This window comes from Poromitra crassiceps (genome assembly GCF_964638095.1).
Source record: "Poromitra crassiceps genome assembly, chromosome: 1".
Lineage (NCBI taxonomy): Eukaryota > Metazoa > Chordata > Actinopteri > Beryciformes > Melamphaidae > Poromitra > Poromitra crassiceps.
The window spans coordinates 64,117,632-64,144,995 of record NC_139623.1 but is presented as its reverse complement, the minus strand read 5'-3'; the positions used below and the strand labels follow the sequence as shown (position 1 = coordinate 64,144,995).

The 27,364-nt window shown below is 44.8% G+C and overlaps 1 protein-coding gene across 2 annotated transcripts in view; it reads left to right on the top strand.

Annotated features, from left to right (window-relative positions):
• Positions 1-27,364, top strand: part of pof1b (POF1B actin binding protein) — a 224,034-nt gene that overhangs the window by 133,292 nt on the left and 63,378 nt on the right. For both annotated transcript variants that reach the window (XM_083643071.1, XM_083643070.1), the window contains exons 4-5: positions 14,421-14,677; positions 20,557-20,590. In XM_083643071.1, coding sequence (XP_083499197.1) covers positions 14,421-14,677; positions 20,557-20,590 — 291 coding nt within the window. The remainder of the gene's footprint in view (positions 1-14,420; positions 14,678-20,556; positions 20,591-27,364) is intronic.

Below are 27,364 nucleotides of genomic sequence, written 5' to 3'. Positions count from 1 at the left end.
AACATGGTCGTCCGTCCGCCTCGAATTGGAGCCGTCTCGCCGTCTGGCGGCGCCAGCGAGCCCTACATGCTCGGACGCCACTACGCCCTCCCTCCTCCCACCCTCCCTCCTCCTGTGGAAGCTCCGTGTGAAAATGGCGGAGATTGTGTGCCAGGCAGTCTGAATGAAATTGAATGTAACGTTCCCAATTCTTTGTATTAAATTCTAAAAACGACCCTCAACATTTGGGAAGGCTAAGCCACACAACTAGTTCATTATAATCTAACGTCATGCTTTGAAAGGCGACTTTACGACGATGAGCCAAGGCAACGGCCAGTCACAACTCTCGTGCAGCTGACGTCACGCAAGTATCGTCGCCGTGAAGTCACATTTTCGAGCAGCCCCCGTCAGCCCCCGGCGCCCCCTCCCCGTAGGACGGCCCTCCACCCGCCGTCATACAGGGAGGGCGGGGCGAGGCTCTGACGGACGACCATGTTTAGGCCTTTAGTGCTACAGGCTCCACAGGGGGTCTGGAGGCCCTAGACAGTAACACCACAGTGTCAGTCCAGCCCCGACCAGCCTGCTGTGGAATCTGGCTGCACCGCTCTGCACTGTGGATATTAAGAAGGGGTGACATCACCTTAAACACCTCACTCTCTCTCTGTCTCTCTCTCCTTCCTCTCTCTCTCCCTCTCTCTCTCCCCCCTCTCTCTCCCTCTCTCTCTCTCTCTCTCCCTCTCTCTACCTCCCCCCCTCTCTCTCAGGGGTGAAACCAAGTTCAGATCAGATTAAATGAAGACTCAACTGGATCTGTCATGGTAGATAACGACCCATGACTGTTTTACAAATCCCTCTCTTCTCTGTGTCATTTCTCCTGGATTATGACTAATAAATACAGCAGTATAGATTTCCTCTTCATCCAAAGAGCTTATAAGTAAGGGTTAATGGCATGCACGCCGAGGTGTCCATTATCAGAAAATAATGGACGACGCGGAGGCGTGAAACATGTTTAGAAACGGTTGCCTCCGCAAAGGCCATTATTTACTGATAATGGACACCTCGAAGTGCATTAACCCGCTTATACCATGGTCACATGCCAAAGAAACAAAACAATTTATATATGCATGCGTTTTGCAATCAAAATCTAGTTTTCATAACCTTGGATGAGTTGAGAAGCGGAGACAAAATAGTCCCCTCGACTGCTCAAGATTTTCACATGAGAAAAGTTCACTTAGTGCCTACAACCTTGGCAGAATTTCTATCCCATAAACTAACTAATAACTTTGCCAATTGTATGTAACATACAAAATAAATCAAATGGTAATGTCTAAGAATGCAAAGATATGTAACTGGTTTGTTAAACTCGCATTCCAGGAATAACGTTAACGTAAGTGGCGCGAGACGTACTGTATCAGTAGTGTAGCTTTTAATGTTGGAGTCCAGATTGTTTTGTACAAGGAAGTCTCTCAGTGTGTTGGTGTTAACTGCCCATTTCGTTGTTTTCTTTTTGTTGATCTCATCTTTTTCCTCTTCGATTTGATTTGTATCTCGCAAAGCGCCTGACTGGCTTGCTGCAAAATTGTAAACAGACCTGGTTTGACAGTTGACAGCTAACAGCTGGCTTCTGTCAGCTGACAACATCAAATCTCCGAAAACAAGAGCTTTCTAAAGCGCAAATTATGCTCGAGCGAAATCGCCGGCGCTGACTGCGCGTGCAGCTCCTTGAAGATGTGACTCCGCGGCGTCAACTCCTTGTTGTGAGGAATGAGGAAATGCCATTTCCTCATTTAACAGTGCTTGTCCCTCATCTAGCAAAGCCTTCTGCAGGCTCACCGGAATGAGTTTTGAAATTGAGGGACAATAAAATGTCCCCCCACCGACATGATTGCAAGTTCCTAAACGACACAATAACGTTTTGGACGTGTACCGCAGCCAACGCGCCGAGTTAACGTTTGAGTATGCACAGTCTCGCTGTCGCCGCCATTCGGCGACAGGGCACCAAGACGAGGTTGCGCAGAACCATGCCGGGCACTTAAATAGCCGTTATTTTGAAGGGGGGAAAAAAGAGCACACAGGGGTAATCTAAATAGTTACTTTGACCGACTAATTCTTTTTCTAACCTTATAAAAGTGCCATATTAACCCTTAACGGTGGATAGAGCTCAAACGGCTCTGTCGAGACCATGGCACATTGATATGAACGGTGAACATACCATTTGCCTGGAACTACTTAGCTAGGTGTACATTATCACAAAATATTGGACACCCTGCAGCCAATCAGAATGGACTATTGACCCAGACCAGGTATAAAGTACAAGATACAAGATACTTTATTAATGCCACACAACAATGTTGGTGGTAATTGTTAGGTACAGCATGGTAGCTCAGCTTCAGTGCAAGAAGTAGACAAACAGACACAACACCATATAAACATTACAGCACGCACAGAGAAACATACAGCAGCAGAGAAAAGTAAAAGTCCAGATTGGGGGGGGGAGGGGGTTAGAGTTCTGATTGCTGTTGTGAAGAAGCTGTTTTTAAACCGGGTGGTTTTGGTGGATATGGCCGTGTAGCGTCTTCCAGATGGAAGGAGTTGGAAGAGGTGGTGAGCTGGATGGGAGGGGTCTCTGATGATTTTGGCTGTCCGGTTGGAGGTGCGTGTTGTGAATAGTGAGCTGATTGGGGGGAGGTCATGGCCGATGATTTTGGAGGCCTTGGTGATGATCCGGTCCGGTGTGTACAAAGAGAACATAACACACCCTCATCTGAAAGGGGGCAGAATTGAAAAGGGAGTCTTGAGTTGGCACTCACTTTCCCTCCTACACTCAACACAGCACAGCATCCTTCATGCTCATGTTTTCTTTTCATGTATTATTAGTTGTCTCTTACCTTTTTTAATTGAAAGAATGGTTTAAACTAATTCACCAATACAGTATTATTATTTTAGAATTTTTGTTCTTGTTGTTGCTACAAGACACCCATAGGATGGATTATCCAAGGTAATGAAAGGATTAACTCTGATATTTGGTGAGCTAACCAGGAAACCCTGCCTCTTGAAATTCCCCTCTAACCTGATGTGGCAGTGAGAGATAAGAACCATGTGTATCTCATATGGGAGAGATAGGTATTAACACTGCCTAAACCTGTCATGAAACTGCAGGTTGCTTTGGACAAAACCATCAACAAAATGGAATTTACAATGCTATGTTATAATAATACATAAGTAAGGTCATGGCACAGTCACGCACAAACTGAAAACATTCCACAAAGACCAAACCAAAACAGATAAAAGCATAAAGAAGACAGCGGGAAGGCGAGTTTGAAAAACAGTTTAGATTTATGATAATCAGCCTCTCCACGCACCAATACCTGACCTAGACATGCTGGAGCAGCCAGATGAAGGGCCTGTGTGTGTGTGGGTGTGTGTGTGTGTGTGTGTGTGTGTGCGTGTGCGTGTGTGTGCACGTGTGTGTGTGCACACGTGCGTGCGTGCATGCGTGGAGTGAGAGCAAGTGTGTGTGTGTGTGTGTGTGTGTGTGAGAGAGAGAGAAAGATAGAGATCCATCTTGCTGTGGGCTACGGGCGGGCTTTAGGGGTGATAACAGAAAGAAGCGAGCCCATGATAAACAGATGGTTCATCCAATCAACTGCCAGGTATATATTTTTTGAACATGCCAGAGTTCCAGATGGTTCTGTGTAACAAACTATCTGGCAGCGTCAGGTTAGCAGGAGGCAGTCGAGCACAAACCTTTCATGATATGATATTATAGCACGATAAAAAAAGAAAAGAAAAGTGCTGAACTGTGACATTAGGGTTTTTTAGACCAGAGTTATTTATTTTGCACACCTTTGCCTTGGATCTGGTCTTACTTTGAGAAAATCTGCAGATCAGAAACGGAACTATTATTATGATACATTAAACTTTGTTAACAGAATATATCGAAACTGAATTAAATCAAGACATACATGTCCTGACATCACTCTTGAGCTGTTTTTTAAACATGTACTGAACTCCTACTCATAACCGCACCTTAGTCAAATTGGCTGCATGTTTAGAACCAAGTCTCTGTTTTGAGCGCACTCCCATGATTGCGGATCATATCAGCCTACCACCTAGGCCCTCGTCCAAGCTCTGCATCGCTGTGCCTGCGGCTCTTGTTTAGCAGGTCACAGTTGATGGTCCGGTGGCGGCGTTGATGACGTGCTAAGCGAGCACATACAGACCATAAATGTCCCCATGCTATTTAATAATTTCATGAATGGACGTAGTTACGTAGCTGGATTATTTGGAAGAGAGCCAAATTGGTGAGTAAACAAGTAGCCTACCGTAAAAGTTTAATCGTTTATTTTCTTCCATCTGCCAGTTTGAAAATTTAACAAGGAGATGATACTGCGCATTAGGCTATTGTATTGGGTGATAAGTGCCCGCGGTATTAATCTTCACGTAGCCTATATTAGGCTAATTAATTGTTCTGCATATCAATGAATTAAACTGCAAATTCATGATCAGCGAGTGAGGACACTCAGGACAGCCCATAGACATAAGCTACAGCAGGTGGGAGAGAAAAGCAACACACTCGTGCTCCAGCGCATGCTGTTTAAAGTGGAAATCTGTTGACCAGAAACACATTTTCGTTCTGAGCTTTTAAATTTGTTAAGTTTCTATAGTTTCTAAATTTGTTTCTGCTGAATTTGTAACACTTAATACGACATAATAATAATATTAATAATAATAATAATAATAATAATGTAATAAACCAGCCCGGAAAGGGCTCTGACGGAGACCAAGCAACACACAAATCGGGAGTATGAAAAAATAGATACAGCTTTATTTTGACAGGCTTTGGGTAACAGGTTAAAACACATAGAGGTGATCACAGGTGAATATATAAATGAGCTTCCCAACGGTCCCTGGGGGAACGTCTATTCTAAGGCAAAACCACTACAGGAGGAGATGAAGTCACTTCAAACATAGGCCACAACAGTAGGCTAATGATTACGCACAGCACACATGAGAAAACCAAACGGCACACAAAGCGTGCAATAGATGCAGTACACCGCAATTAGGCTATATTTCCACACAAGAGGGGCTACCCCAATCAGCCTGTCATTGTACATCCCCTCCCACCACAGGTTTACCACAATAATAAACCTAATTTGTATACACTTTTCTTAACAAAGTTACAAAGTGCTTCACATCATGGATAAAAGCAATAAACAACACAAGATAATGTAATATAAAAGAAGAAATAAACAATCAAAGAGCATAACCACCAAAAACAATAAAAAAGACACAAACAGGGTAAAGGAAACTACAGAGTCGTATAAGTCAAACGGAGATAAAAGCTGTTCTATAAAATAATGTTTTAAGAAGGGTTTTAAAAGCACAAACAGAATTAGCAGACCTAAGAGTGGGGGCCCGAACTGCAAAAGTGCGATTACCCCTAGTCACCAGCCGAGTTCTGGGGACAACTAAAAGACATAAGGGACTAGGAGGACACTGAGGTAGGTAGGGGCCAGGTCATTTAAGGCCTTAAAAGTCAGTAATACAATTTTAAAATCAATACGATATGACACAGGGAGCCAGTGCAAGCCAAGGAAGAGAGATGTGCCTAGCAGCAGCATTTTGAATTAGTTCTGTGTAGTAATTCTGTGTAGCCTATAATTCATTTGAGAATTGTGAATATAAAGTTTTTTTTCTGTCCGTGTTCGGGGGAGAGAGAGCCGCGCATGGCGCTCACATTGCACTCTTCTCTCTGTGACTGAGTTTAGCCTATTCCCCATGCCAACATGTTTTAAGCTGCATTGTTTTCCCATCAAGGCAATGTCGAGGAAATATTGGCTCATATTTGTGTCCGCAAATGCAGATAGGAGCGTGCATGTTGTCTCTGTTTCAATAACGATGCGTCCCAAGCTTGCCCAGAATAACTTATGACGTGCCGAACAAATAGGCTATAGCCTAGGCATATACCCGCTGCAAAGTTGATCTCTGAGAAGAATGCTAGAGGAATAAATGCATTCGAAACATAGGGATGCACAATATTTATCGGACCGATAAATTATCGGCCGATATGGCCATTTTGCGTTATCATTTATTATTCCAATAATGGCATTTTAGCCGATAAATAGCCCCCGATAATACGGCGCCAACTTGGCTTTGTTTTGCAATGGAAGCAGAGCATTGTTGTCGTGTGCTCGTGACGTCACAAGCAGCTGCGTGAAACATGGCCACCTCCAGTGTGGCTGTTCAGTTTCAGTTGATAACAAAACAACGCTATTGCAATTTGCAATACATGTCCCGCAAGGTTTCTGAGATGAGGGAAAGTCTGAGCTGGCGTTACGTTAAACCAAACGTAGGGAGGAGGCAGCGGATTTGTTTAGCGTTAACATACATTAACGTTGTGGCTTGTGGTGGCTAACGTTAGCTAGCTAGTTGTGGCCTACCTAGTAGTTCAGCAGGCAGCGGTCCTCAAGTTTGTTGTGACCAAACATCCCCACATTTAAAGCACTTCATACTCCCAGAGCTGGCGTAAACCATAGAGAACCTCGCTTTACCCAAAATGAAACGTCCAGGGTTTGTGTCTTAACTCCAAAAGCAACCCGCTAACGTAACATTACGTGTAAGCTAACGTGAAGCTAACCTAGCTAGCTAGCTGCTGGGCAGTCATGATCTAGTTATATAGAGACCAATAATACGGAAAACAAATGTGCACATTTACATAAAAAAACACACCAGTCAACATCACAGTGTCTTTTCTTTCATCTAGAGCATGCGCGTAGCCACGGGTGCGCTAGGGTGTGCAAATGCCACCCAGACAGGCCGCTGGCACACCCAAAAAAATGGGGTAAAAAAAGTTTTTTGTTTTGTCTGCAAAACACATGTCAACGCTGTCATGCACTGTGTCCAACTGTCCGCTGCCCTATGTGCCCCGGAGCATCATGGGAAACTAGTTAAGCTGTCGTCCACGTAAAGTAAACAAATGCACGCACGCACAGCAGCAGCAGCCAAATCAAGAAGATATGAAACAAAGCTCGCTTTTAAGCTTTTTCGGCAAAGGCAAGAAACGTCGCATTGACGACGAGGAAGAAGATGACTCGTCGTCACCCTCCCCCTCAACAAGTGCGGATTGTAGTGCACCCGTTCCCGCACCTGTATTGGTGGTGTACAGTGGAGAAGAGACAGACGATGATGCAGCCGAAACAATGACGTTAACAGCGGGGAACGCAGCCAAAAACACACTGATGGTTTGTGCAGAGCCAGAGGACACTAACGCTACAGATCTCTCTGCAGTAGACGAACCTGCATGCCAACCAAATTTGCGTTCTTTCCCGACTAGAACACTCATTGGAAAAAGTAGGTGAGACTTTTTTGAGATACTAAACAAAGTGGTTTTATGTTGCCAAAAAATACAATTTAATTGACTGCTTCTACCTGCTAATAATGAGTGCGAAAAGGAGCAAACAACACACAAATATTCCTCTAAATCTGGTTTGAAAAGACCCCAGAAAAAATTGGCGGTGGCCTTGCGGCCGCCACCAGGTGGTCCGCCCCCTGGCATACCCTGGCTTTCTGTGGCACACCCAATGAGCCAAGTCTGGCTACGCTACTGATCTAGAGGGAGCATTTTTCAGTAAAAAGTGAAACGACACAGATATGATGGCTTATAGTGAGGCTTTCCATGCCTGCCCCATCACTTCAATAGAACTGGCCCCAATGCAAAATTCAGACCCATTCAGCCCATTTAGTATCAGTAACATGCCAATAAGAGTCTAAATTACTATGCCTTTCGTGTTTTATCTGCAGACTAAGCAGCTTTAGGCTTTCGGTTCTATAAAAGCCTTTATTTTTTGTATTGACTATTGAGTGATACACTTTACTAAAACAATCATATTACATCAGAAGTGTTTTGTGTTATAGTGATGTCAGTTAGATTTGGTTAGGTCAGAGCTATGGAATATTAAATCATTCATCTTTGCTCACTACATCTGCCCTTTCTTTATTTTTTTTTACCCCAGGTGTGCATAAAATACAGGTTAACTCATTGAGTGCCAGCCACTTTTGGAGAACGGACGCTCCCAGTGCCAGAGTTTCAGAGCATTTTCAGTGATTTCTCGAGGCCCACAGAATATTGTGTGATATTACTATGTAAACACCGAACACGCACAAAGAACGATGAGACTCTATTGTATCAGCAGCAAAAAAAAGTTTATTGATATCATTTTCCGTTCTTTAGTTATCAGCCGGAGAAGATAGGTCAAAAACAGAAAAAATTGGCGTTTCCATCTAGAAGCTGAGATATTGAGCCTTTTGTGAAATATAGCATTTCAAGCAAATCACTGACTCTGAAGCTAATATTTTCTGACCTGAAACATCTGAACAGTAATTTCCTTCAATATAACAGCACCCCCACCCCCCTCTACTGCAAACTCCTCCTCCGTGGGTGTGTCTCTGGTGGCTCTGCTCGTTCTGAGTGCTGCGTGTGTCAGGCGAGTCTCTGCTGCCTGGATGGCGGCCGCTCGTCGGGGGAGTCTGGATCGGGCTCGCTCATTTCTGGGGTTTCGGTTGTGAGCTGGGATGAAGCTGCGTCCGATTCTGGGCTTTCTGCTGCGCGTTTCAAAGTGTGCTGCACCCAGAGTCTATTTTCGGAGCCCCCCACCGTTGTGCGCCGGCTCCCAGCGCGACAGCGAAAAGCCAAACGATTCTCATGAGAATGGTTTCATCACGGCTTTTTCTGCTGTTTTTCCTCGCCTTTCTCTAATCTGGAGAGCACTGTCGCCACCTAATGGGTCCGTAAAATAGCTTTTACACATTCAACATGCACCATACTTTCACAGGAGATGGATCTGGCTTTGATCCACGTCCCACCATCAAAAAACGCAATTGACGAACATACTCGTCCTTGGCACTCTACGTTACTAAACCAATTGACGAACATACTCGTCCTTGGCACTCAATGAGTTAAGAACTTTTTTTTTTTAAACAAAAATGTGAAATAATTCGTTAAATCGTTATCGGCCAGGTGAAGCATATATTTATGGGTTATCGTATCGGCTGTAAAAATCCATATTGTGCATCCCTACATATAATTTGATCCAGAGCAGAGAATTGTAGCCTATTTTGTACCTTTCCTCTACAGTAGGCTAGGCACTGTGCCCCAAACCACACCGGAGCTTCTCCCCATGTTTAGAAAGTGATTAAGTGGTTTATTGAGTCATGTCTTGCAGGGTACCTGCGGGGGAGAGTCGGACCTGATAAGGTTATGATCCAAAGTTCATGTTTAGAAGAGGCTTTGGTTAGATAGATCAACAAGATAGGCCTCTCAGGAACCCAACCAACCTGTCTTTGAAAGCCTGATGTGGACTTCACTTGAAGATATAACAACAAACATTGGTTTGGCTATGAGCCAAGTCACTAAGAATAACTTCTCTCTCATTCTTTTCACATTCTTGAGATGTGGCTCTAATAGGGTCAAGGTCTGCTGGGTGTCAGTCGAAATGATTTGTAAAGCACTTTCACCAAGAAGCTTTGCCACAAAAGTTCTTCACATGCAGTACAAAAGGGACACATGTATGAAGACAAGAGGTATAACATAGAAAGTGCAAACATCACACATTTGTCATTGTCACGTGTCAACAAAGAGTTTGATGGACAGCTGTTTGTAGAGAGTGAGGGTGCTTCCCACGTGAAGAGTACACACAGCCAGCAGCCCTGCCTGGCGTTGGCTAACAGGTTATGCAACAACTGTTTGACTGGACTCTGCAGCTACAGGCAGATAACAGGCAGCCGTGGGTGTGTTTGACTAGACTCTGCAGCTACAGACAGATAACAGGCGGCCGTGGGTGTGTTTGACTGGACTCTGCAGCTACAGGCAGATAACAGGCGGCCGTGGGTGTGTTTGACTAGACTCTGCAGCTACAGGCAGATAACAGGCGGCCGTGGGTGTGTTTGCCTGGACTCTGCAGCTACAGGCAGATAACAGGCGGCCATGGGTGTGTTTGACTAGACTCTGCAGCTATACAGGCAGATAACAGGCGGCCGTGGGTGTGTTTGACTAGACTCTGCAGCTACAGGCAGATAACAGGCGGCCGTGGGTGTGTTTGACTAGACTCTGCAGCTATACAGGCAGATAACAGGTGGCCGTGGGTGTGTTTGACTAGACTCTGCAGCTATACAGGCAGATAACAGGCGGCCGTGGGTGTGTTTGACTAGACTCTGCAGCTACAGGCAGATAACAGGTGGCCGTGGGTGTGTTTGACTAGACTCTGCAGCTATACAGGCAGATAACAGGCGGCCGTGGGTGTGTTTGACTGGACTCTGCCGCTACAGGCAGATAACAGGCGGCTGTGGGTGTGTTTGACTGGACTCTGCAGCTACAGGCAGATAACAGGCGGATGTGGGTGTGTTTGACTGGACTCTGCAGCTACAGGCAGATAACAGGCGGATGTGGGTGTGTTTGACTGGACTCTGCAGCTATACAGGCAGATAACAGGCAGATGTGGGTGTGTTTGACTGGTCTCTGCAGCAACAGGCAGATAACAGGCGGATGTGGGTGTGTTTGACTAGACTCTGCAGCTACAGGCAGATAACAGGCGGATGTGGGTGTGTTTGACTGGACTCTGCAGCTACAGGCAGATAACAGGCGGCTGTGGGTGTGTTTGACTGGACTCTGCAGCTACAGGCAGATAACAGGCGGATGTGGGTGTGTTTGACTGGACTCTGCCGCTACAGGCAGATAACAGGCGGATGTGGGTGTGTTTGACTGGACTCTGCAGCTACAGGCAGATAACAGGCGGATGTGGGTGTGTTTGACTGGACTCTGCAGCTACAGGCAGATAACAGGCGGATGTGGGTGTGTTTGACTGGACTCTGCAGCTACAGGCAGATAACAGGCAGATGTGGGTGTGTTTGACTGGTCTCTGCAGCAACAGGCAGATAACAGGGGGATGTGGGTGTGTTTGACTAGACTCTGCAGCTACAGCCAGATAACAGGCGGCCGTGGGTGTGTTTGACTAGACTCTGCAGCTACAGGCAGATAACAGGCGGATGTGGGTGTGTTTGACTGGACTCTGCAGCTATACAGGCAGATAACAGGCGGATGTGGGTGTGTTTGACTAGACTCTGCAGCTACAGGCAGATAACAGGCGGCTGTGGGTGTGTTTGACTAGACTCTGCAGCTACAGGCAGATAACAGGCGGCTGTGGGTGTGTTTGACTGGACTCTGCAGCTACAGGCAGATAACAGGCGGCTGTGGGTGTGTTTGACTAGACTCTGCAGCTATACAGGCAGATAACAGGCGGCCGTGGGTGTGTTTGACTAGACTCTGCAGCTACAGGCAGATAACAGGCGGGTGTGGGTGTGTTTGACTGGACTCTGCAGCTACAGGCAGATAACAGGCAGCTGTGGGTGTGTTTGACTGGACTCTGCAGCTACAGGCAGATAACAGGCGGATGTGGGTATGTTTGACTAGACTCTGCAGCTACAGGCAGATAACAGGCGGCTGTGGGTGTGTTTGACTAGACTCTGCAGCTACAGGCAGATAACAGGCGGCTGTGGGTGTGTTTGACTGGACTCTGCAGCTACAGGCAGATAACAGGCAGATGTGGGTGTGTTTGGTGCAGCAGTGCGGCGCAGCCTGTACAGAATGCACATTGGGATTTAGCATTGAGAGCCTAAAGCTGCCTTCACATGATAAGCGATCTTCTCTTCTCTCACTGCGAGGTAGAGCAGAGAAAGGTCAGCGGTAAAGAGGTCAAAGTTTAAACAATTTGAATTTTGAGCGCAAGGTGGCAAATTCGAGCGGAGCTCGATGCCAAGTGTAGCGCTGCCACATAGGTGGGTGTGGCGGGCTTTAGAAGTGTGGTGCGCCTAATCCAATGATTGATTGGATGTGCCCATTTTTGTAATTCCAATAACCCCACACAGCTACGCCCCTACCCTCCATTTACAGCGGGATGTTATATAAACACTAACATATCCTATAATCTCATAGAAGTATGTCTCTTGTTCATTGGTTAATCCCAGCCTTACCTAAACTGACGCTGCCAGATGTTTGTTGGACAGAAGCATCTGGGAATGCGATCTTCGAAACCGGTTAAAAAGGGCAGGCACTTTCATAAAATACTTGGCATGTGATTGGATGAAGATCTGTCTATCTCGAGCTAAATTCAACAACTTAGGACCGCCTCCTTCTTCCTCGGATGCTGATTGGTCCAAACCACTGGTGGATTGGATTCAAACCAATAGATTAGAACGTGGCAAGATGGATTTTTCACGTGATCTCGTTCTCGTGCAAATCCAGCTGCCTCACAGGGTTAAGTCTTACCTTTGCAAGAAAATAATCAGAGAAGAGGTATACATCCATGTATGAATGGTAACTTTCACTTTTGTCAGTGCCAAGTGGTGGCAGGAGAGAATTCTTTGAATGTGCCACGTCTGAAGGACTTCATTACCCAGATGTCCTAAATGTCTTCTTCTTGGTGGCTAGCTAGCCAATGAGCATCTAGCTTTATTTGTGCAGCAGTGATGGCGGTCGTCATTCATGCTCCTCAGTCCTTCCTTCCATCAATGCTGTATCTTGACAGCCGTTTGGCAGCATGACCCCAAGGCGAGGAGTGACTTGTTGCATTGTAGTAAATCTCTTGCAGTAATTGACTGAGAAACCCTCTAATGAATGGCACATGATGCAGTGTAGATATCATCACATTGGCATCTGAACGACATGCTTCTTATACACCCAAGGCATACTGCATGTCATCATCCATTCTGCGGGCTGAATCCGTGCTTCTCATCTGGGGGTTGCGACCTGGTGCTGTTTGAGTGGGTCGTGGATGTGTGCATGAAGAAAAGATATTGTACGCCTTGAGGATGCTGGCGTCCACGGCCGACATTGCTGTCTTTCAGAGGCTATAGCGGGCTCAGTTTTAAAGCCAGAGTGAAGATACTGATATCACATGAAATAGAAGACCTAAGGAATCCATTGCTAGCAACCATGTCATGCTAGCTTGTCGGGGAAGTTAGCTCTAAAGTTAGGATATATTCTGGTGAGGGAAAAACTGGCATGGGCATTTTCAAAGGCGTCCATTTACCTCTCACCACAAGATATCTGAATGAGAAAGGGTGCTATGGGTACCTCCCACGAGTCTCCCCTTTGCAGACACACCAACTTTATGCTAAGCCCATGCAGTTTTTTGGCACACACACAAAATGCAGTTTTTGCATGCAGTATAAATGTGTTATTTTCGCCTATTCTATTTACTTTTCTGCATAAACAGTCTTGGAATTGCGTAAATTGGATATGACTGGAAAGCTGACTCTTGCATGCAGATTCAATGGGCCTAATTATATTCATATCTGAGGATGTTACTCCCCATAGTAGCCATTTCATTGTATTGAGACAACGATTTTTGTAAACTCGACCTCACTTTATAATGACCTACAGTATTGTGATCTCTAGGATAATCACAGCCTCATGGAACTTTACAACCACAACCTAGAGACCTGGACCATTCAGAAAAGAGCCTCACCAGTTTAACTTATTGTATATAAGCATATATACCTGTAATTCAATATAAGCGACATCATCACTGATGTTTGACATAAATAATTTGTACGATGCGCAAATTGCATGTGTACACGCACGTACTACAATATTGGGTAATGTACACATTGACTGGTACATTGTATTCATCATTTTTCACCCCACACAAAACCATAACCATTAGGGGTGGGGGAAGATAACACCTAAGTATCGCGATTTTTAATGTCACGATTTTTTGAATCGATCTTTTATTCCAGAATCGATAATCGCAATTCTTTTTTTTTTTCTTTTTTTTTGGGTGCTTGCAGTCAGGCCACTCACTGAACAGCAGGCCAGACGCCGCCTACTGGTTTACTAGTGGTTTTATTACTTTATTAGTTAGTCTGAAGTAATAATTACATGGGTGGGTGCATCTCATTGTAAAATTGGACTTCAAACGGCCCAAATCTGGCTTCAAACGGCCCAAATTGGGCTTCAAACGGCCCAAATTTCACGCGGGTCGGCCCATATCGGCCTGGCCTGCTTGGTATCTAATGCCCGGCCTGAATTATGATCCCAGTCCGCCCCTGTTTTTAACTATATCGCCCAGCCCTACTCATGATATAATATACAGTCTCTAGTGTATGATTCAACTTTTCCCATGTTCTAATCTAGTGTAAAAAAGCAAACAAACTGAAAAAAGAAGAGAAAAAAATAAACAAAAATCGCAATAAATCGTAATATCGAATCGCAATAATCGTAGAATCGCAATATAAATCGAATCGGCACCCAAGAATCGTGATAGTATCGAATCGGGAGATAAGTGAATCGCCACAGCCCTAATAACCATAATTACTAAGAATAAAAATCAAGTTAAAAAATAAAACAGGAAGCATGTGAATAAGTTTGTCTGCCCCTTTTCCAGGTGGAGGACGTGGAAGAAGAAGAAGAGGAGGAGGAGATGGTGGAGGTGGAGGAGGTGGAGATCGTTAATGTGATCGAGCAGAAGCCTGTGGTGATCCAGAGGACCTCCAGGCTGGAGCTGAGGAGCGAGGTGAAGGAGGTGCCTCAGGTCATGAAGATGGACACGCGCTTCTTCGGCGAGCTGCTGGCTGAGGTCTACAGGAAGAATTGTGACATCCACTCCTGCATCGCCGAACACGTGGCCAAGATCCGCGGACGGTACGTTCTGAAGTACATTTAAGCACAATTTATGGTTCATCGCGCGACACTTTTGAAACTCTCTCTCGACAGATATTAGATCAGAAAAACTGCCGGTGACAACCCTCGCTGTCAGGTGAAAAGAAGCGGCTTGCGACTGCACATGACCGGGACAGCAGGGGGGAATTGGCCAAGTACAATAAAGTTCCAAAGTCACACCCTCTTCTGTGTTAGGCATACGAACCAAAGGATTTTCCGCCCTTCACTTTTCCATAGACATTTCGTAAAATGCTGGTTTTACTTCAAACCAAGCGATTCAGCTATTTAGAAACAGGAGAGACCATAACTCAGACCAGAAATAAAAAATAAAATAAAAAAAGTGTTCTCAACTCATCCACCACCGATGTGTAGCACCCACTGTGATGCATGGCAGCCAGTTGAGGACTGAATGAGCCACTTAGCTATCAGGGGATGATTAGCTGGCCATGATGGAAGGAGGGCCTGTGTGGGTATTTAGCCAGGGCACCAGGGTTACACCCCTCAGGGCACCGGGGTTACACCCCTCAGGGCACCAGGGTTACACCCCTCAGAGCACCAGGGTTACACACCCCAGTAGTGTTGGAGTACTCGAGACCAGTCTCAAGACCACATTTGATGGTCTCGGACTCGCCCTCCCTCGGTCTCGGTCTTATCTCGTTTCTCAGGCAAGCCGGACTTGGGATTTTATTTCAACACCAGCCGAGACCACAACTGCAGTGACATCATTACTTGCCTGTGTGTGTGTATATATATTTTTTTTTACTGTGATTGGGTGTAAAAATCCCTCCTTCAATCGCAACCAATAACCTTGTAGTTTGAAAGTTTCTAACGCTGTAGCCACTCCCCTCACGTTCATGCACAAAGGAAGACAACACAGGTCAACAAGGTGGCTGGAGAGATGTCATCCAAATCATCAATAATACGATTTGCTTATACAAACCACAAAGGGGGGAGGAGTCATAATTTAGCAGCAGTAAGGTGTTTTTACACTTCATTCTGTCAACTGTGTTGAGCCTTTCTGAAGGTCAGTGATATGGAATTCAAGTGTTTCAGATCAAAGGATTGCATTCTGTCACTGAGTATATTAGGGCTGCTCGATAAATTGAGTTTGAATCGTAATCGAATTAATTAGTTAGGACGATGTTAAAAAAAGGAAAATCGTCAAATCGATTTACACTTTAACTAGGGTAATTACATTACGGCGGGGCGGCTCTCTCTCATGTATGCATGCTGCTACTCATCCCTTCTCCCCGCTGTAAAGTCTCTCTGGAGGCTGTGACTACTGGCTACTAAAAACAGCAGCGCAAATGAATGAGAGTGAGCACTGAGCACAGGGCCGGCCCGCCCTATATGCGAACTAAGCGGCTGCCTAGAGCCCCGGGATTTGCCAGGGGCCCCCTCAAATTTTTTTTTTTTTTTTTTATAAACATAGGCTATAATATTACAGGCTGTGTGTGGTAGTTAAAACATAGGTTGACATTTATTTATGTTTGTAGTTTAAACAAAAACATAAATACTGTAGGCTACATACAGTACAACACAAAAGGCTGTTATTTACCCTTTGTCGCCACCTGGTGAGTAAATATATATGTAACTAAAACCATTACAATTGACAACCGGTCCTGCATGTATCTACCGGTCCTTGGCACAAAAAAGGTTGGGAACCCCTGGCCTGGTTTAACTGACCTGGCAACCCTTATGGCTGCTGGGTTCTATACGCTTGCTTGACACTGATAGGGCTACAAACGAGCGTCATCATTGTCATGTTTGTTTGTTTTAAATATTCCTCTAAATATGGCTAAAAGTCCAAAAAACGTCAAATTTTCGTCACACCACCCCCTACTTAAAAGTACTTCCAGCGCGGATGCCCCCAAACCCCCGCCCCTGGGAGGGGGCCCCTAATCTATATCCTGCTTAGGGCCCCCAGATGGCTAGGGCCGGCCCTGACTGAGCAGCATGTTGCACAGCGGGCTGTAGCCTACAAGATAACGATTGCCACAACACACACACGCGCACACGAACACAGACGTAAACAACACGTGAGGCCACCGAGTACTGATAGATTCTGCTTCTGCTTCATAACGTTATGTTACCAGCCTCTGCTGACTCACCTTGTCTGAATTTCATCCTAACTGCTATCGCAGTTCCCCGCATACCTGTTGTGACTTTGTGTTATTCTAGTACAGATATAACTCAGAGCACGGGTGGTCGCTTAGCTCTAGAGACACACACGCTACAGGCAAGAGTCATCAAACCAAGAGTATCCCTCCAACAGAGCACCGAGTGAGTCAAATCCACCAGTGTCAAGTGACTGCAGGTTAGCAAGCAACAGCCAGGAAGTTAGGCATAGCAGCGGCAAGCTAAAACAGGGAGTTGGGTTGTTCTGCCTTCAGAGTAAAAGCGTAAATTATCACTTGTGAAAAAAAGCGAGAAAAAAGAGCTCTGCAGGGCAACAAATGTTTAGAGAAGTATAATAGTATGAGCAAACCTGATGAAGCTGCTACAGCGAAACGCGTCGTTTGCTGAATAAATCTCAGTTAAATCCTGACTCCAGTGTGCGGTGGTACCTTCTTTTGTTTTATGCCTTGTACCTGCAACCTACCAGCACCTGATCTTTCCACTGGCTGTGCGTGGGGACTCTCCTTTCTCTTCAGAAGTATAATAGTATAAAGAAAATCGAGTTTTGAGAGAAAAAACCGTAAATTTTATTTTTAGGCAAAATCGAACAGCCCTAGAGTATACTGTATACTGTACAGCCATTTATATTTTACTATCATTCCTAATGATTTATTTCATTGTTAGCAGAGCAATGGTATAAAGGTTAAATGGTCGCGTGTAAATGGTCCTGAAAATGGTCTCGCATTTGTATAGTCTTGGTCCCGGTCTCGTCCGCCCTCAATCTTGGTCTTCTCTTGGTCTCCTGGGGCCAGTTGCACCAAGTGGTCTTAACTATGCCTGGTTGTAACTCCTACATCGGTCTTAGTTAAGACCAGTCTTTAGAGTGGATTTACGCCTGTTGCACCAACAGGGTTTATGTCTGGTCTTAACTACGCTGGTCATAGCAATGCGCGTCCATGTGAATTGCCGGGGAATGCCCCCTAATTGGGCCAAAAATGTGCCTCGCGCCGTCACCCACTACTGTATGTGCGTCACTACACCCTCCCTCCTCCCACCCCCCTCCTCCTGTGGAAGCCCCGGGGGAAAATGGCAGCGGCGATTAGTGCCAGGCAGTCTGAATGAAATTGAATGTAACGTTCCCAATTCTATGTATTCAATTCTAAAAAACGACCCTCAACATTTGGGAAGGCTAAGCCACACAACTAGTTCGTTATAATCTAACGTCATGCTTCAAAGGCGACTTTACGACGATGAGGACGGTAAGGACTCAATTACAGCAGGTCTCCGCTGATAGACACGGAGATCTCTGTGGCAGGCAATTCATTACGCCTCCTCCTGACCAGGCGTAAGAGTTACGCCTGGGCGTAGTGAAAAGAAGGCTTAAGCCCTCTTGGTGCAACCGGCGTAGCTGTTAGGTCGTAAAGTTACGACCAACTTAGCTTAAGACCAGTCGTAAGACCACTTGGTGCAACTGGCCCCATGTCTCACCTCCTATTGGTCCACCAACCCCACTCACAGCACCAAGGAAGTCAGCAGTCAACAACACAATGACACACCCTGGATATGTGTTTCCTCCATTCACCCAGGGCCAAGTACCCTGGCAAACGTTTGAACTGGCATGTAGCTCTGAATATTAGACTGCTTCACCGCACTGCTGCAAAACTACCAGACAGACAGAAGTGATAACACTGAACACTCAGGCTGGCATGTAGGTTAGTAGAATCTAATCTAGAGGGAATCCTGGAGCAGCCCTGGCCTCTAGTTTACTTTAGTATTGGCTTTGGCATTTTTCTCCTGCATCATGAGCAACGTGCTCCAACAGGTCAAACACAAGATGAGTTTCGGTTCCCATCTGAGCTTGCTTGCTTGCTCCTGTATGGGATAGAAAGTGACAGAGTGAGATATAGGGGATGAAAGTGACAGAGTGAGATATAGGGGATGAAAGTGACAGAGTGAGATATAGGGGATGAAAGTGACAGAGTGAGATATAGGGGATGAAAGTGACAGAGTGAGATATAGGGGATGAAAGCGACAGAGTGAGATATAGGGGATGAAAGTGACAGAGTGAGATATAGAGGATGAAAGCGACAGAGATATAGGGGATGAAAGTGACAGAGTGAGATGTAGGGGATGGAAAGCGACAGAGTGAGATATAGGGGATAGAAAGTGACAGAGTGAGATATAGGGGATGGAAAGCGACAGAGTGATATATAGGGGATGGAAAGTGACAGAGTGAGATATAGGGGATAGAAAGTGACAGAGTGAGATATAGGGGATGAAAGCGACAGAGTGATATATAGGGGATGGAAAGTGACAGACTGAGATATAGGGGATGGAAAGTGACAGAGGATCGTTAACTGTGATTTACAGAACGTCAAAGAAAGGCTCCTCTGACATCTCGCCTCTCTGTCAGCCACCTGTGGCTCTGAATCACTGAACAAACACACACACACACACACACACACCTGATGATTTATGGACTAGTAAGCCACTCATGATACACTCGGCAGACTCATGTAAGACACGCAGTCACGGACACACTCACCCCATAGACAAACTCTCTTTACATTCTCAAACTGCATATTTCTAGCACATTGGTGGGAAATGACCCCCCCCCCCCCCCCCCCATTGGCATTGACAGCACTTTCAGAGAATGGACTGCAAGAGAAAGAGAGAGAAAAAAGAAAGAAAGAAAACAATCTGAAAAGTGACCAATTTCTGCCTGCAGCCTTCCTCCTCTGGACTCTCTAGACACCGGACACAAGCAGAAATATTCACAGTAACAGTTCCCTACCCAGTTCACTCACTCACTCACTCACTCCCTCACTCACACACACACAAGCCGTTTTCCCACATGCGCTTTGTACCGCTAAATGACCGGAACGTGGTCTAATGCCTGCATGTGGGAAAGTTGTTTTCCGGTATAAGCGCGACCCCGTCATCGCGGACATTTTACCAGTTTCGAGCCAGTCAGAAGAGCGGTATGCGCGATAGCGGACTCAAGTGTAGAACGGGTCCAGTCATTTCCCGCAACACTCTCATGGGCGAGGTGTACACACGTTGCTTAATGTTCCAGCGGGCATAATCTAATCATTCGCGCACATTAAAGCAAACTGGCGAAATGATCTTGTGATAAGAGCAGTATGTCAGCTTCATGTGTGGGCGTGCTGATTTTCCCCTCTCCCCTCTGCTGCCTGCTCGCTCTCTGGCCACAGTCCGTCCTCCTCCTTCAGTCAGCAGCCCGACAGGGACACAGACGAAGCAAATGCACGAAGCGAAATGTGGAAGTATTTTGCTTACGTTGCCGACAGCGAAGGCAAGCCCGGACACATCAAACGAAGCCAGTCTGTAAAAAGTGCTTCAACGCGACGCAGGTGAACGGATAAACAAGCAAACTTATTTCACCATTCGGAGTTTTGCCGACACGTCACTCCCCACCCGCTCTGCAGTGCCGCCCCGCCCCCCAACATACAGGCAATTTCGCTGGTAGATTCCCATATGCGAGAGGAGAGGTGTGAAGGGAAATGTCCGATATTGACTTACAGGTAATTTTCCGGTACGCATGTGGGAAAACGGCTACACACACACACACACACACACTCTCACTCACTCACTCACTCACTCACTCACTCACTCGCTCACTCCCACACACACACACCCCCGCTCTTGCACCTACACACACCTCTCCCTCCTCTCCTGTCATGGCTTCCTCATTGTTTGTCTTTCCTCTCTGTGTATTACAGGAAACATCAGTTGGATCCCAGCAACGACTACAAGGTAACAAACACACACACACACACACACAATTATCTGAACGATCGATGGGGCGAAAAAGTCTCTGCACCTTTTAAGGTTGGGAATGGGGTCCGACAGGGGGGGATTCTCTCCCCGGCCCTCTTCAATCTCTACATGAATGACCTCTCTGTACAACTCAGTAACTGTAGAATGGGATGTGTGCTTGGTAACACTCTGATAAATCATTTTATGTATGCAGATGATTTGGCCATCCTGTCTCCTAGCAGTGCTGGGTTTCAACAGCTGCTGAATATATGTTCTGATTATGGTGTAAAATGTGATGTGAAATATAATGCTAAAAAGAGTGTCATCATGATCTGTAGAACAAGAGAGGACAAGGACCTTTCTTTTCCTTCATTCTATCTGTCAGGTCAGGTTCTGACAGTGTGTGATAGAACAAAGTATTTGGGTCACATCATTACTGACCAACTGAGTGATGATGATGACCTATACAGGCAGAGGCGTATGCTGTATGCTCAAGCCAACATGTTGAGGAAGAAGTTCTACTTTTGTTCTAATGATGTCAAGATAAACTTGTTCAGAGCTTACTGCACTCCTCTGTATACTGCCCCCTTGTGGGTAAAATATAAGCAGACAAGCATTAAAAAGCTGCAGGTTGCTTATAATGATTGTATGAGGGTTCTACTTAGAAAACCCAGATGGTCGAGTGCCAGTCAATTGTTTTGTGAAGTAGGAGTGTGCACTTTTCATGCTCTTCTGAGAAATCTGACGTTTAAGTTTATTTGTCGTTTGAATGTATCTCATAATTTGATTATTATGCTGCTGACTCAACCCAGTTTCAGTAATGTGAAATACCAATCGTGCATTTGGAAACACTGGTATAGTGCCTTACTTTAGTGTTCTGATTGCTTTATTTTTTTTCTTTACTTTACTTTTTTTTTATTTTATTTTTTGGTGTGATGCTTTTAAATGTAGTGTTTTTGTTTGTGTGTCTTCTTATTGGACCTTATGTGTCTGTCAATAAAGAGTTGATTAGATAATATCTGTCTGTGGCAAACTCAACTAAAGGCTGAAATTAGCCATGGTTGCATAAATATAATTAAGCAATATGTACAGTATATATAGTGGGGGTTTCCTATCTGGAGGAAACCCAAGGGGAGCACGGGGAGAAGATGCAAACTCCACACAGAAAGGCCCTTGTTGACGACCCCACCTGGGCCGTAGGCACTGAGGACATGGGAATGTCCTCATCTAAAAAATATAGCAAGGATTAGAGGCTATATGTCCAAACAAGATCTTGAAAAACTAATTCATGCTTTCATTTCTAGCAGGCTAGACTACTGCAACAGTCTTTTCAATGGTCTTCCCAAAAAAGCTATTAAACAACTACAGCTCATTCAGAATTCGGCTGCTAGAGTTCTAACAAGAACCAAGAAAGCTGAACACATTACACCAGTTCTCAAATCCCTGCATTGGCTGCCAGTAAATCTTAGAATAGACTTTAAAATTCTGCTAATAGTTTACAAATCTCTCAACAGGTCAGGCCCACACTACATCTCTGAAATGCTTCTACACTATGAACCATCCAGATCCCTGAGATCTTCAGGCACTGGTCTACTAATTGTCCCGAGGACCAAATCAAAACATGGTGAAGCCGCGTTCTCCCACTATGCCTCTCATAACTGGAACAAACTCCCTGAACACATTAGATCTGCCCCTACTCTGCCTATTTTTAAATCCAAGCTAAAGACCTTTATGTTTACTCTTGCCTTTAACTGCTACTAAACTACTGCCTCTCTCCAGCGCGGCAGAATAAACCTGTATTCGGCCTGTAATTTTTATTTTTTTTCCTGTACATTTCCAACAAATGGACTGTACATGTAATAATAATAATCTGAAATGTTTGCATATTGTGGGTGTGTCAAAAATGACATGTGGATACTATTAGAAATTAGCAAAGTTGACCAATCAATTAGATGGAAAAAGGATTGCAATCAAAGATGACTCAATTTCCCGTGTTCGTTAATTCTGGTGGAGAGTGAAAGTGAAAAGAGAACAAACGACAACAAGTCTTGGACTGAATTCAGGTCTCCTCCGATGAAGAAGCAATCTTTATTTCATCAAGCAGTGGGTTATATACAATCAAATTAGAGGCTGGATCTTAATAGGGGAGTTTCCATGTGTGGGTATGCAGATTGCCAATTTCGCTATTCTCATTGGGTGCTTATCTTCCTGGGGGGTGTGCAAACAGGTGGCTCAAACTGTGTACGTGCACATACATACATATGCACACAGAACATCCTGCGCACACACCTACACGCACACACTCAGAGAACATCCTGCGCACACACCTACACGCACACACTCAGAGAACATCCTGCGCACACACCTACACGCACACACACATTCAGCATCTCATACGTCACAGGCGTCAGCTCTCAAAATGCATATCATGCGTCACAGGCGTATAACTAAACTAGTGGAAAAACCCTGTGGTTAAACCATGCATGCTTAACCTCTGTTCTTTATGTCTTCATGGGGACTAAAAGACGGCACCTTAACCACAACGCCTTTACTGAGACGGGAGACGACGCAACACCTCTTAACCACAATAGGCATGGAAATAAACGTCCATCTTACTTTTAGATAACTGAACTGTCGACACTTTTGTGTGTGACCTCAGCAGAAATGTCAAATGGGGACAGGGGACCTGTCTGCAAACCATTTTCCCCTCCTGCTTTTATGAGGAGGGTCTTTGACCTTAAGGAAACTTGGATCAATTCCAACAGACCCCCTGTTTACATGATTTACTTATGTAACTAAATAGTTGAATTTATCCAATCTAAATCAATAATCATTTACCTGTATTTTGTCCTAACCCTTCAATTTTATAGCAGCATTTTAAACATATTAAAAAGATATTATAAAAATAAAGATAAAATAAAATCCAATAATCATAGTATAAAAATACACAACTCAAATAAATCTGTTCCAGGATTCATGACCTCTTGTCTTCAAGCTCCATATTTCCAAGGACTATGTAAACACTCGCTTGAGTCCTTTAGACCTCCCTCTCCCAGGGCGCAGTCCCAGGCTAGACCCCGTTCCACTGAAGCTGACTCAAGTGTGCTGCCTCAACAACCCCACTTAGCCATCTTCAGTCTCCTGCTTCCCGGTGTTTTCTTTTCAAAAACCCCGATCACAGGAGCACTACTCGCCTACTAACTCATTCGCTTTTGGCTTGTAGTGGCCTGACTGTACATTGAGCTGAGCGCGGCGGCCACATTGACATTCAGTCCAACATGGTCTTACTGCCATCTGCGACCCAACCGGCAGATGACCCAGATCGATAGCGACCGCCAACCCACCTCTAAGGTGGATCCCGTAGTGGTGATTGGCCACCCGGTTGGAAGCCGACGGTCTGATCCCTACCCCACTTTGCTATGGGCATAGGAACTTTGACACGTTTTCATCTGCCTAGCCTGTTCACAGAGTGACTCCTATCCCTGAAGCCCACTCTGCTAGGTGTGGACTGTCATCCACGTACCACGTGTTGCCCACACACCTACATGCGACACACACGCCGACTAGACGGTACCACAGCAGTATGTTCATTCATACTTCAAGACACGGGGGCCCTTCAGTCCTCTCCCCAGCACTATATTCAGATTTAACGTGCCCTCAGACCTTCGCAGGCCCGCCGCCGCCTGTTTGAGGCTAGGTTCGGGGGGGCCCAATCCCCCTCCCTAGCCTCAGTGAATCTATGAGATTTCTTCCACCATCCAGGCCATCGTTATGACCTTTCAGAGATCCTTCTATTCCTACCGCTCTGTAATAGTTGTGTCTTCATTTAAATTCTGAGTGAAACAAATATTTTAATAAAAATATTAAAAATATAAAAACATACACAATGTTAATAACATAAAAGTATAAGAAAATAGAAACATACAACCACATCATACATCTTAGACTGTTCACTTCGCCCAAGAGCACATCAACTCGGTAAAAACTCCCGGAGACCTGTTTTTATTTTCAGGAGAAACCTTGTTGATGTATCCTGTGGGTCTGTGGTACATTCAATGTTCCTAAAAACAACAAAAGTCTATTATAAACTATAAAATTCAATATTGCCTAGATTGACTTTTTCAAGAGTCCTACAAGAGTCCCCTTAATTTTGTTTTAGCAAGCTTTTGTTTTAAGAGTATAAAAGTATAAAATGATAAAGAAACAATATATTTTCCACGCTCTAAGGCCAGCTGGCCTCACTCAACTGCCTATATTATTTTCATAACCTCAGGTCCCAGCCGGTACACCTGTTTTTACATTTTTTGTGAGGAGCACAAATCTAGGAAGCTTGTAACCCCATGTCACAAGGTTACCCCTACTTCCACCAGATCCACCTTCACGGCGTTTCTGTCCCTCTCTACACTATTCTGTCTTTACCTCACACCGGTTCATCTCCTTCTTCTTCCCATTCCAGTCTGACTCCATTTCTTCCATGATTTAGCAACAGCATCTGTCTCTCAACGATTGGTCCAGCGTTTTGCTTTGAGCTGCTGGTGGACTGCCCTAAAGGCTTCCTCACTCTGATTTCCCTTCTGCAACTGCTGAATATAAGCATCTTAACCTGTACCAACTACAACTCTCCGTTCCTTGGCGTATCACGATACGTTACAATATGTTATTTGTTAAATCAATTCACCTATGGAAGAAAAGATTAATACACACATGCTTTCTATTATTTTATCCTAATTTTAACTTAATTAGGTGAGAGTTAATGAACTGTTAAAAGTGATCTTTCGGTGACCCTCTAGACACAAGTAGCTGCAGGTTTTATTGTGGGCAGGATGTGGAAACTCCCCCCCCCTCTTTTCTACGGGCTTTTTAGAGACATCTTCGTTTGCTGGATAATCTACACGATGCGCTTCTTTCCATGCGGTCAAAACCACATCAAATACATACAGACGTCTGTTAGTTTCGATAGCGACTGATATACGCCTGAATGAACTTTTGGCCCCGGTGAGCTGCACCATACGCTTGCAGGAGACCCTGCAAGAGATCTTTGCAGCAAAACACCGCCCGATGACAGTGGAGCAGAGGTCACATGAAACAATAGAGCATCAAAATGTGTATTTCAAAAATAACATATTTAAAACATAATAAAATATATAATTGAATTAGCATAATGTATTTCAAGATGAAAATACATATTACATGATTAAATATCAGAAAACTGAGGAACATACTACATACTTGACTTTCGACATCCATAATCTTGCACATGAGCATAACTAAGCTTAAAAACATTCAAAATAACATTATCTCTGCCTGAGATTGGCATCTGTGTCCCATTCGAAGCCGGATACCTGAATGAGGAAAGGAACGTGAGAAATCCCATCAATCCCTCTTTATACACCTTTAACAAAGATGTATAACTACTTACTCAACTCCGCAGCAAAACTGATCTTTCCTTTCATTCTGTAACATAGCCTGTACTCCATTAGCATTGCAATTTGAATCATTTTAAACGTACCCTTCACTTATTATCGCAACTGTTATACTGACTATCCTGGCCGGCTCGAGGCACCGCCCTCTTTGTGCATAGATGATTGACATATCTCCAAACTCCTACTCAGGCATCAAAGCCCATGCCACCTTACTAAACGAACCATGTCTACCAAAAACGTCTCTTCCCACTACAGTGAAACCGGCCGTAAACCCTGGCCTGCAACGGGCAGCCACCACATACATCGGAAGCTGCAAACACTTTACCACTCCCCTAGACTTCCAATTACGGAAGATACCGTTTCCTTTTCCCGTTTCCCAAGTCATGTAAACAGTGTAATCTTCCATCGGGGGCTCTAAATTGTACTCTTCCTCCACGTTCCAGCTTACGACGATACCGGGGGGCAATCGGATCAGCGCCACCTCAACAGTAACCCTCGAGGGTCTATTAAAATCGACCGCTTCAACGCTCGATCCGTCTGAAAGATAGTGGACAGTGCTGTCTGGACCATTGTGAATTGGGAAAGGAGGTAATGACTCCATATTTTCGGCGCGTCTGTGGTCCACCAAACTAACAGTCTTAGGTAATTTTCCAGTCTCCTGGTTCCCCGATGTCTCCACTTCCTGTGTACAAAAACAGACACAGTCAAATCTCAACATCAACACACTTGACCCATCATCAGCTAACCTTTCCTAATTCGTCATATTATTTCTTCCCATACCCCAGTTCCCAAACTCTGCCCTCTTGTCCCAATTTATACAACGAATGCATGAAAATGTACTTAGATCCCCATTATGTAAAAATAAAAGCCGCACCTTAAAATTGTAGTCAAAAGATCGGAATTTGTGATCTCAAAAAGAATCAACACAAACCTATAACAAATATAATCTCACTCCATGACATGACACTGATTTTTTCTCTCTAGTCATTTACTGAACTAGCTTAAGTGTAGTGCTTTGGTGAAAGTTTCCTGTATGACATCTCCACCCAGCATTATCTCACAGTGTGCCTGTTTTCAGACAAACTATTTTAATTACGACAATAAGTCTCTTCTGCAGATGATGTTTGAAATGTGACCCCCTCCCCAATCCTTTACATTTGGTTATAATGACTTTCCCCTTAGACTAGATGGCTCCTGGGGTGCATTTCAAGCTTACAGCGTTTTCAATGTACTGACTTTGTGGTTTTGTGACATGTCTGTGATCAAGACTTCATGGAGGATGGCTAGACCTCCCAGTTCACTAGTGTGTGGAGGCTGGCAAGACCTCTAGATGGAACAGTAACAGTCA